Source organism: Sinocyclocheilus grahami, unplaced genomic scaffold (genome assembly GCF_001515645.1).
Source record: "Sinocyclocheilus grahami isolate Dianchi unplaced genomic scaffold, SAMN03320097.WGS_v1.1 scaffold447.1, whole genome shotgun sequence".
Taxonomy (NCBI): Eukaryota; Metazoa; Chordata; class Actinopteri; order Cypriniformes; family Cyprinidae; genus Sinocyclocheilus; species Sinocyclocheilus grahami.
Window position 1 is genome coordinate 48,953 of NW_015505626.1, and position 12,500 is coordinate 61,452.

The 12,500-nt window shown below is 30.5% G+C and overlaps 1 protein-coding gene across 1 annotated transcript in view; it reads right to left on the minus strand.

Moving 5' to 3' along the window:
• LOC107552325 (dedicator of cytokinesis protein 2) overlaps positions 1-12,500 on the minus strand; it is a 120,660-nt gene that overhangs the window by 8,713 nt on the left and 99,447 nt on the right. The window contains exons 28-38 of the mRNA XM_016234186.1: positions 12,452-12,500; positions 10,959-11,044; positions 10,682-10,838; positions 8,111-8,151; positions 4,407-4,497; positions 2,746-2,856; positions 2,531-2,620; positions 1,252-1,356; positions 1,010-1,151; positions 680-761; positions 471-555 (exon numbers count right to left, since the gene is read on the minus strand). The exon at positions 12,452-12,500 is cut by the window's right edge and continues 159 nt beyond it. Coding sequence (XP_016089672.1) covers positions 471-555; positions 680-761; positions 1,010-1,151; positions 1,252-1,356; positions 2,531-2,620; positions 2,746-2,856; positions 4,407-4,497; positions 8,111-8,151; positions 10,682-10,838; positions 10,959-11,044; positions 12,452-12,500 — 1,039 coding nt within the window. The remainder of the gene's footprint in view (positions 1-470; positions 556-679; positions 762-1,009; positions 1,152-1,251; positions 1,357-2,530; positions 2,621-2,745; positions 2,857-4,406; positions 4,498-8,110; positions 8,152-10,681; positions 10,839-10,958; positions 11,045-12,451) is intronic.

Genomic DNA, 12,500 nt, shown 5'->3' on the forward strand with positions numbered 1-12,500 from the left:
TTTTTTTAGTTTGTTACTCAGACGCAGGCAGTGCGCTGCATGAGACAAAAAAAGTAATATAGCCAAAACAACCGCATAGCCACTCTTTAGTGTAGATGCATGTTGATTTTATCAGACAATGCTGCGATTATAAATGAGAGTGACTCCTGGTTAACGTGTATTAAAAGGGGTCATGTTTAGTCACTATTTAGTGTGGTATTTTTTGACAATATTCACTCATCATGACAGTAAAATAGGGCATTCTAAGTCAATATACTGCAGTATTTCCTCTCTCAATCAGTAGAAAATATGGTTAACACCCGGTCATGCATGAAAAAAAAATACCGTCATGTACCGTGAAACCGGTATAATTTTGAAAAATACCGCGATATCAATTTTTGGTCATACCGCCCAGCACTAGTAAAAAGGCATCTTTACAGCTTTATGAACAGTAGAGATGGATGAGAGATGAATGTTGTGTTTCGACTCACAGCAAACTCATTATCAGGATCCACTTTCCCTCTCCTCACAGGTCTGGAGTACTGGAACCGCTGGACATAGTTGGACTTGTAGAAACTACAGATTCACCAGAAAGAACCAAGAGAAGAGAAGAGTGAGTTTACAGCATCAGATCATGCCACACAGCTACAGATTCACACGTATCACAGATGAGCGTGTTTTGGGTTTTCTGCAAACTGACTTGATGATCTGATCAGGCACTGGTTTGTTCTTCAGACGCGGCGGGATCTCCAGAACCGGCTGCACTGTAAAACACTGGATATCTGATCCAGATCCAGTCAAGAACAACAGACTGACCATTTATATATACATATATGAAAGTATGTGTTTAAATATAAAAGTGAAATAATATAATATTACAATATAATATAACTAAAAATTAAAGATGAAAAAGGTAAAGTAAAAAAAGTTAATTACATTAATTAATAAATATGTTGTATATAAAAAAAAAATCATAATATGTAAATGAGAGCGACGCTGTAAATGGCCCCACAGTCAAAGTGAAGGATACACTGCATGTTGGAGTTTTTAATGTCGTCTCCAGGCATTGTGGTGATGTTGAGTCTCACAGCGCTGGGAAACTGACTCATCAACTGACTCTGGAAATCTTCCCTGCGCTCGTACTCCTTCCCACGGTGAATGAAAACCTTATTCTGTTGATATTGAATATCTCAACACATCATTATCTAGATTACATAACACACCTGTTAGCACAGTTTCGGTTTTATCTGAGAATATTAAACACACACTGACCCTGAGGAACTGAGGGAAGCCGCAGCCGTAATATCCCACAGCAAAGTAGTCTGGCTTGGGCCGCAGGATCTTCATAATGTTCTCATAAAACTTGGCCTGCTGATTCTGCAAAAAGAATTTATTGATGAAATAAACAAAGGGACAGAATGCTAAACAGCTAAAAGAACAAATACTTAAGAAGACTTTTAAAATATGGAGAGTGTGTAAGCAAAATAAAAGTGATATAATATAATATAAGAAAACTAAATAATAATAAAACATGCATTAATAAAAAATTATTATAAAAAAGATTAGTGAAATAATAATATAATATAATAAATATGTTTTCACAAGTGTAAAACATTTAAATGATATATTTTTTAATTAAAATGTATGTTTTAATTATTAAAAAAGTATTAAAATATACATAAGTAAAAAGAAAAAAAGGAAAAGATAACTAAATAATAAAACATATCATACATAAAAAAATTAAAATAATAATACAAACAAACAATAAATATGATATAATATGCTTGCAAAACGGCAAAAATAAAAACCTAATAAAAATACACAAATAAAAAAAATTAATACAAGTAAATAAATAAAGATTATTGATTAATATAATATACCAATAAAAAAGAAAACAAAATAATAAAATATAATATAATAATACAACTAAATAATAATAAAACATGCATTAATAAAAATAATTAGAAAAAAGATTAGCAAAATAATAATATAATATAATGTTTTCAAAAGTGTAAACAATTCAAATGATACATTAAAATTTATATTTTAATTATTAAAAAAAATAATTAAAATATACATAAGGAAAAAGGAAAAAGATAACTAAATAAAAAATATCATACATAAAAAAGAAAAATAATAATACAAACAAATAAATATAATATAATATACTGGCAAAACGGCAAAAATTAAAAACCTAATAAAAATACACAAATAAAAAAAATGAATACAAGTAAATAAATAAGGATTATTGATTAATATAATATTAGTATATTTATAATATTATAATATAATATACCAATAAAAAAGAAAACTAATATAATATAATATAATATAATATAATATAATATAATATAATATAATATAATATAATATAATATAATATAATATAATATAATATAATATAATATAATATAATATAATATAATATAATATAATATAATATAATATAATATAATATAATATAATATAATATAATATAATATAATATAATATAATATAATATAATTTAATATAATATATTTTTAAATGAGGAAAGTTTATTGTGTGTTACCAGTTTCTGTCCGAGCAGCTCGTAATCGAAGACCTCCATCTCGAACTGATCTGCTAACTCCTTACACAGAGTGATGGCCTCCTCCCACATCTGACACATAAAAACCATGTTCACACACATATACACACACGGTTAAACATTCATGAGGTCAGTCTTCAACATCCAGTCACGTCTACTGAATATCAAACAGGAAGTCTATGTGAAGCTGAGCTGACCTTGCCCATATCAAAGTAGCTGATGATGGTGTCGTAGAGCGATTCTTTGAGCTGCCGCTGGGAATGAGACGTCTGATAGTCCAGCTGAAGGATGCACTGCTCCTCTGACCACTGCAAACACATCACAACATTACTATGATTTTATATAGCAATCTAAACAAGAGTATTACATTCCCTTAAGACAATATAGCTGGTTCTTGGCCATGAAATCTTGCCGCCAGTAACTAGGGTGGCTGCCAGTGTGTTAGGGTGTTGTATTGACTGCCAAGTGATGCTCAATTAAATTATTATTTAGAAATTAATATTTAAGACATTGTAGTGCAACACACATCTCATTATTAGATAAAAAGGAAGTGATGTCAAAGCAGCATTATAGTTTGCTAAAACAAACTATAGCCACAAAAAAGCCTATTTTCCTTACTGATATAATATAATATAAACTTTTTTTTTAGCAGCTCGTAAGCCATGCCCACATTTCTCATTTTTGTTTAGTTTAAGTTGAAGTACTAAAATTAATAAAACTAAACCTAATAATACAATTTATAAAAAGCTATACAGACATCATAAAAAGAAAACAAAACTAACAAAAATCACACACAAATTAAAAAAAATTAATAAAAATAAATAATATATACAGTATATAAAAATAATATAGATTAAGTAAAACAATAATATATTAGAATATTATATCAAATATATATTGTGTGTTTGTGTGCATGCAAAAAAAAAAGAAAAATAAAGATTAGTGAAATAATATAACATGATATATGTTTTATATAATTATATACTTCAATTGTAAGTACATTTTATGCATACAAAAACACACAACAAAATGACTAAACCTTTAACGAAAATGAAAATATGAAATTTAAAAATAAAATCTAATTCAAAATATTCACAAAAACTGTAATACTACATCAGTGATACTAAATGATCACTGTCACAGTCATCAATGGCACTGAATGAATCATGACAACTTTGTTTGACGGGAAATAAAGCGAGAGGCTGAACTGAAGTGGTTTCTAATGGGAGGAGAGGCTGTGTGAAATAACAGAACATTAAATATCATAGAAATGTATGGACTGTGCCGTGTTCATCTGAGAGGGAAAGAGAGAAACACACAGCAGGGTAAAATGCTCTATAAATCTGCCGGCGCGCCACAGGAACTGCATTGCTGTCATAAATCTGACCTGGAGGCTTTATCTGCTCGAGGGCCATCAGGGACCACAGTAAATCACACGGGGAAGAAGTGTGTCTCCAGTGAACCAATCAGAACATCTCTACTGTATGTCAGACGTGACCTTCAGTGTCAGAGGTGTGTGTGTGTAAGGTTTAACCTACAGTGTGAGGTTCAAATGTCCTCTCAAAAATAGTAAAACTTGAAATTAACTACAACTTGATGTCACTTCCTGTTTACAATTCATGATTCCAATCCATAATAACCCTGTTTATCTATTAATGAGATGCATATTGTACTAAATTCCTAGAAAATGAATTCTCCACGAGGACAAAGATTAATAAACACACCAAAATTACATTCGAATGAATATGTAAAAATGCAAAAATGTTTCTGTGATGATTAAGTTTAGTGGATGAATTAGCTCAATAGAAAATGATAGGAGTCCTCATAAAGATACAAAACTAAATGTGGGTTTGTTAACCTTGAGCAGTTTGGAGTGGAGCAGGAGTGTATACGCTGCCTCTGTGTAGTTTTCTCCATCCAAATGAAGATCCCGCAATTTATAGAGGTACCTTAGAAACAAACACAACAATTACAATTAATCAATAAATATTGATTATATATAAATAAATACAATATATTATAAAATGTTATAAATAAACAATACAAATACAAAACGATATTACAAACAACACATTAATTTTAGTGTATATATATATATATTTTTTTTTAATGTAAGATATTTCTATATATATTACATTATGTATTTATTTAATATAAATTAAAAAATATATGACAGAAAAAATATTCTAATTATTAAAATATTATAAATAATAAAAACTATATTTCATTATACTAGCCATCTTCAAGAATCGGCTAAAAACACATCACTTCCATCTTTATTTGACCCTCTAACTCTAGCACTCTCTATTTTAATTCTATTCTTTTAAAAAAACGTCCCTTTTACACTTGCACTCTATTCATTTACTGCTTGCTTTCTTTAAAAAAAAAAACGAACACTAGCTTTTCTAATCTTTTTGTATTCTATCTATTTGTTTTCTTTTTATTTATTAGACAATTAACAAAAGCATAAAACCTTTAACATTAGCGTGCTCTATTCTTTTCTGTTTTCTTTTTATTTATTATATAATAATAAAAAAAATACCTTGCTAGGTGTACTGTGTTAAGCTAACTGAGACTTGTTATAGCACTTGCATATCATTGCTCTTTTGTTGATTTTGATTTTCCATTGTCCTCATTTGTAAGTTGCTTTGGACAAAAGCGTCTCTTAAATGACTAAATGTAAATGTATATATACTGTATATATCAATGTTAATATTATGTGATAAATGTATATAAATTGATGTTTATACTAAGAGGTAAATTTACTTTTATGTAATAGAATTTCTGTCTCAATATTCACTTCTCTTAGATCATAACAAATTATATCTATATTTACCACAAGGAGGCAGTATTACATAAAGCCAGTAGGTCGTTGTTCAAAAGATTTGACCAGGGTTAAGGAGTGTTAAGGCAAGTACTACACAAAGCAGAGAGCTTAAAGCCCCCCCAAGTGTGGTAAAATCACAGTAAAGTATGGCTTTTCTCTTAGAAATTTATTTGAAGAGAAATATGATACAAAAAATATATATAATACTTGCTTTTTATATTTACAAACAGTAATTAATGCAATAATTCTTACATTGATTAGTATTGATATTGTACTGCACTGAATATCGTGTATTGTATTGTACAGTGCATTAGACATACATACATATTCTATTCTATTCTAAATATTATAAATAATAAAAACTATATTTCATTATACTAGCCATCTTCAAGAATCGGCTAAAAACACATCACTTCCATCTTTATTTGACCCTCTAACTCTAGCACTCTCTATTTTAATTCTATTCTTTAAAAAAAACGTCCCTTTTACACTTGCACTCTATTCATTTACTGCTTGCTTTCTTTAAAAAAAAAACTAACACTAGCTTTTCTAATCTTTTTGTATTCTATCTATTTGTTTTATTTTTATTTATTAGACAATTAACAAAAGCATAAAACCTTTAACATTAGCGTGCTCTATTCTTTTCTGTTTTCTTTTTATTTATTATTTAATAATAAAAAAAATACCTTGCTAGGTGTACTGTGTTAAGCTAACTGAGACTTGTTATAGCACTTGCATATCATTGCTCTTTTGTTGATTTTGATTTTCCATTGTCCTCATTTGTAAGTTGCTTTGGACAAAAGCGTCTCTTAAATGACTAAATGTAAATGTATATATACTGTATATATCAATGTTAATATTATGTGATAAATGTATATAAATTGATGTTTATACTAAGAGGTAAATTTACTTTTATGTAATAGAATTTCTGTCTCAATATTCACTTCTCTTAGATCATAACAAATTATATCTATATTTACCACAAGGAGGCAGTATTACATAAAGCCAGTAGGTCGTTGTTCAAAAGATTTGACCAGGGTTAAGGAGTGTTAAGGCAAGTACTACACAAAGCAGAGAGCTTAAAGCCCCCCCAAGTGTGGTAAAATCACAGTAAAGTATGGCTTTTCTCTTAGAAATTTATTTGAAGAGAAATATGATACAAAAAATATATATAATACTTGCTTTTTATATTTACAAACAGTAATAAATGCAATAATTCTTACATTGATTAGTATTGATATTGTACTGCACTGAATATCGTGTATTGTATTGTACAGTGCATTAGACATACATACATATTCTATTCTATTCTATTCTTCCACCAAGCCATCAAGAATCAAGTTCATTATTCTTACTGTAGGTGAAATTATAGATATGCATCATGATTTCACATTATTGTCTACTAATTATTGTCATTTTCATAATATCTCAATCTTTCTCTCTCATTTCACAGGTCAAAGGTCATGACGAAAATAAAATGAGGTTATAAATAAACTAGACAATCTCCGTTCGTCATTCATTAAAGCTGAATTGTCAGTGTTTCTCCAGGACGTGACACAGAACTTAATGCAATAATTCTTACATTGATTAGTATTGATATTGTACTGCACTGAATATCGTGTATTGTATTGTACAGTGCATTAGACATACATACATATTCTATTCTATTCTTCCACCAAGCCATCAAGAATCAAGTTCATTATTCTTACTGTAGGTGAAATTATAGATATGCATCATGATTTCACATTATTGTCTACTAATTATTGTCATTTTCATAATATCTCAATCTTTCTCTCTCATTTCACAGGTCAAAGGTCATGACGAAAATAAAATGAGGTTATAAATAAACTAGACAATCTCCGTTCGTCATTCATTAAAGCTGAATTGTCAGTGTTTCTCCAGGACGTGACACAGAACTTGATCGTATTTATTGTCAATAGCAAACATCTGAATCAGAATCGAGACGCATTCATTCATCTCACACTGACAATCAGAGAACTCGGTCACGTTTGGCCCTGCAGAACGCCTTTCTGCAGACACACGCTCATTTATGTTTAATGTGCCTGTAAGGTAGCAGTATGTCAAACACAGACGGCGTCTCACTCTGTCCCTCGTTCTGTCTCTGTGCTTGGATGCTTATCCTTTGGATTTTGACATTAATTCAGCAAGACCAAGATAATCTCCTTTCAGATTACACAACCAACACACACACAAGCACATACAATCACAGTCTCACACACACACACACACACACACACACACACACACACACAGTGACACAGAACTTGATCGCATTTATTGTCAATAGCAAACATCTGAATCAGAATCGAGACGCATTCATTCATCTCACACTGACAATCAGAGAACTCGGTCACGTTTGGCCCTTGCAGAACGCCTCTCTGCAGACACACGCTCATTTATGTTTAATGTGCCTGTAAGGTAGCAGTATGTCAAACACAGACGGCGTCTCACTCTGTCCCTCGTTCTGTCTCTGTGCTTGGATGCTTATCCTTTGGATTTTGACATTAATTCAGCAAGACCAAGATAATCTCCTTTCAGATTACACAACCAACACACACACAAGCACATACAATCACAGTCTCACACACACACACACACACACACACACACACACACACACACACACACACACACACACACACACACACACACACACATACACACACAAGCACGTACAATCACAGTCGCACACACAGAGTTAATATGGAAATTACCTGATGTACATCCCCTCACGGTTGATGTCCTTGTAGAAATTCTGCAAAGAAATGAAACGCAAACGTTAACTTTGAGCCTCTGTGTTGACGTTTCTCTGAAGACGAGATTGTTTTGCGTTTTTTAGATGCTTCTGATATGTAACGCAAAATGATGATGATGGATTTCTCAAGATTTTAAATGTGACGCACACACCGATATGATGCTTATTTATAGTTTATTCAGATATTGAAGTCATTTCCAGTCTGACAGATTGAAGTTGCGGCAGCGACATTCTGACCGTTAGAAAACAAGCAACTCAAATCTCAAATGAATTGTTAAGAAAAAGATGAATATTTTATGGAGCAGAGGAGTTAAAGATTTTGTTGTATTACACACGGTTTCATTTGTTTCTGTATGTTCATTTAAAGGAAATATTCTGCCTGGATTTTGCATATGAATCATTTAAAGAGGATGAAAGCTGACAGATTCATCATACTGTAGCAAGAAAATGAACTCTAATTTAAAACATAAGGTCATGTGGGAATCACTTCGTTGCCACTTCTGAACGTGTTCATTATTATATTTTCCTCAAAAGCTTGGATCCATCCTTAATTGGCTGTGTTTCAACCAATTTAATTTATGCATTAAAATGAATAAAAAAATGAATAAGGCAATGTTTCCATCCCATGTGTTCAAGTAAACAAAACTGGGTAAAATAGAAAAGGAAATGTAAGTCATATCTAGGGAAGAAACTGCTCATCAATGACTTGTGGTTTAGAGCCACAGACAAACATTTACAATGAAGTTGAGTAAATTATTCAATCACATGACTTGTTGATCCAAGTCACCTGACATTTTTGATAAGCATCTTGAAATGTATTTGGTTATTGCTGATCCATATGCTGAACTTTTATTTGCATCTTGATGTTTCCAAATGGACATTTGAATGAGATATTATCAAATTTGTATGCATGTAAATATATGGGACTGGGACTTTTTCATCTGTTTGATTATCAGCCAGGTGAAAATTGTACCTCTGATCATTTAAAGTAACAGCACATCCTTCCTAAAGTACTAGCGAGTTACGAGTTACACTGTGAGGTTTAACAGATTAATAGCGTAATGTGTTTATTTAACAGAATTATTATTATTATAATTTTTTTTTACTTTAAAATTTAATGTATTTCTGAGATTGCTGTGAAGACTGGAGAAATGATGCTGAAAATTCAGCTTTGCCTCACAGGAGTCAATTATATTTTAAAATATAATATCCAATAGAAAACCAATATTTTTAATTATAATAACATTTCACAATATTACTTGTTTTAAACAAATTTTTTTCATGAAATAAATGCAGCCATGATGACCAGAAGAGACTTCTTTCAAAAACATAAAAAAATTGACCAGTAGTGTGTATTTATACTATTTTAGTTTTTATTAATAATTTAAATACAATTTTATTTTCATTTAAATTTTTTAGTTTGAGTTTTAATAATTTGATGTGAAAATCATTTTATTACTTTTTAGTTTTTTATTATTTCTATTTAGCTTTATTTTTTCCTGTTTTTAGCCATTTTAGAACTTCAACTTATTTTAGTTAGCTGGCAAGGCAGCAGTTTCCTTTTTTAAAGTTTTTACATTTAAGTGTGAAGACTGGAGAAATGATGCTGAAAATTCAGCTTTGCCTCACAGGAGTAAATTATATTTTAAAATATAATATCCAATAGAAAACCAATATTTTTAATTATAATAACATTTCACAATATTACTTGTTTTAAACAAATTTTTTTCATGAAATAAATGCAGCCATGATGACCAGAAGAGACTTCTTTCAAAAACATAAAAAAAATTGACCAGTAGTGTGTATTTATACTATTTTAGTTTTTATTAATAATTTAAATACAATTTTATTTTCATTTAAATTTTTTAGTTTGAGTTTTAATAATTTGATGTGAAAATCATTTTATTACTTTTTAGTTTTTTATTATTTCTATTTAGCTTTATTTTTTCCTGTTTTTAGCCATTTTAGAACTTCAACTTATTTTAGTTAGCTGGCAAGGCAGCAGTTTTCACATTTCACAAGTTTTTACATTTAAGTGTACCATCTAACATTTTTATTTATATTAATATATTTAAAAAAAAAATTATATTACTATATTATATAATAATATAACTTTTATTTTATTTTATCAAAACAATTTCTAATGGTTTTAGTGAAAAACAACTATTCATTATGGGCAGGAGCTGCTTTTAAACCTCCAGATTTTGTGCTGGGATATTAATCTGCATGTTTGTTAAATAAAATAACCAGTCGGTTCAGTAGTTATGTTGAACACATCGTCCATTTGGGCCCATTAGGAGGCCGACAGCTCAAACTGATCAGACCAGATCAATCAGAAAACCCCTTTATGTCTGCGACACGTGAAGTGGGCGGGGCTTACCAGAAGATTGACAGTGCAGCTCATGCGGTTGTTTCGACTGAACACATCGTCCATTTGGGCCCATCAGGAGGCCGACAGCTCAAACTGATCAGACCAGATCAATCAGAAAACCCCTTTATGTCTGTGACACATGAAGTGGGCGGGGCTTACCAGAAGATTGACAGTGCAGCTCATGCGGTTGTTTCGACTGTCATCACTCATCACTGTGCGGTAGTCAAGGAGTCGCTCCAGGAGGCCGGTCACAAGAGTAACGAAGTGCTGTACCTCGGTCAGCAGCGGGGGGCGTCCCTGAGCGCACTCTAAAAGACTGAAACGGCACACGGTCAGAGCGGCTCTCATGCTTTCAGGAGATTTAAGGAGGATTTGGAGCTTCTTATGGAGTCAAGCCAGCATTTTACAAGACCACAGTGTGTGTGTGTGTTCGTACATGCTCTGTAGCAGCTCCATGTATCTCTCGTCTCCTCCACCCCCTTCCACTTCATGATCCAACTTCAGGATGATCTCGTTCTCAAACTGAGAGGCAGAGAGAGACTTCATTAACAAGTTCAACATTGTCAATGTGCATTTGCTAATCTGTGTGTGTGGGCAGCTTTCTCTATGTTTTTTGAAAAACATCCCAAAATAGCAAGTTGTTGTGACGTCCTAACAGAAAATATTCATAAATGGAAAAAAAAATCTTATTTCAATCCTAAACATGCTAAAAGTCTTGATAGGGTTAATCTACAGCGGGCCTACACTGACTCATTGAACCTGAGCAGATTTTTACCATTTCATAAAATATTTTCAATCCTTTCCTCAGAATTATGGAAATATTCAATGAGAATATATATCTTAAATATTTTAAATATATTTTACCATCTTTAAACCCATTTCATAGAATTACAGAAATATTATATAAATATTTATAAATATTTTAACACATTTTATCATGTTTAAATCCATTTCCCAGAATTATAGAAATACTCCAGGAAATATTAATATTAAAATTAAATAGTAATATTAAAATATTACTAATATTTTTTTTAATGCATTTATCTTTAAATTCATTCCATAGAACTATAGAAATATGTGAAAAATATTTTAGATGCATTTTACCATCTTTAAATCAACTACGTAGAATTATAGAAATATTCAATATCCATTAAATCATTTGAATCCATTCCATAGAATTACATTTAGAAATAATATTGAAAAAAACACATTTTAAACACATTACTCTGAATTACAGAAATATTCCATAGAATGCTTTTTAAAAATGTTAACACATTTTGCCATATTTAAATTCATTCATTAGCACTATAAATATTTCATATAAATAAGTATATTTTACAAATTTTCCAAGTTTAAATTAATTTCTCAGAATCATAAATGTTGCATAAATTTTTGTTTATATTTTAACACATTTTACCACGTTTAAATCTATTTAGAATTATAGTAATATATATATAAAAAAATATTTTAAACACATTTACATAGATATCATGTTTAAATCCATTACTTGGATTTATATAAATATTCCATATAAATATTTAAAAAAAAAAGTATTTTAAGCACATTTACTATCTTATTTGAATAACAATAAAAATTAAACTACAGTCCCCACAACTGTACACAGTATATACGTGTATGTCAGGTTTTTGTGTAGACCAAAACAACTTTTTAAAAAAAGGATTAAATAATGTGTTATCTGCATGTAAAAATGTTGAGTTTAGCTTATATTAAGAACAAGAGAAGTCAAAGTGAGGTCATGATATAAAAACAGGTGTGTGTGTGTGTGTGTGTGTGTGTGTGTGTGTGTGTGTGTGTGTGTGTGTGTGTGTTTGAACCTTTATGAAGTTTCCGAGTTTCCGAATTTGTACCCAAAAGTGAGCTAAACCTGACAAAATCTCTGTGTGTGTGTGTGTGTGTGTGTGTTTGAACCTTTATGAAGTTTCCGGAGTGGTTGTGTTCACACTGCATCATGTCAAAG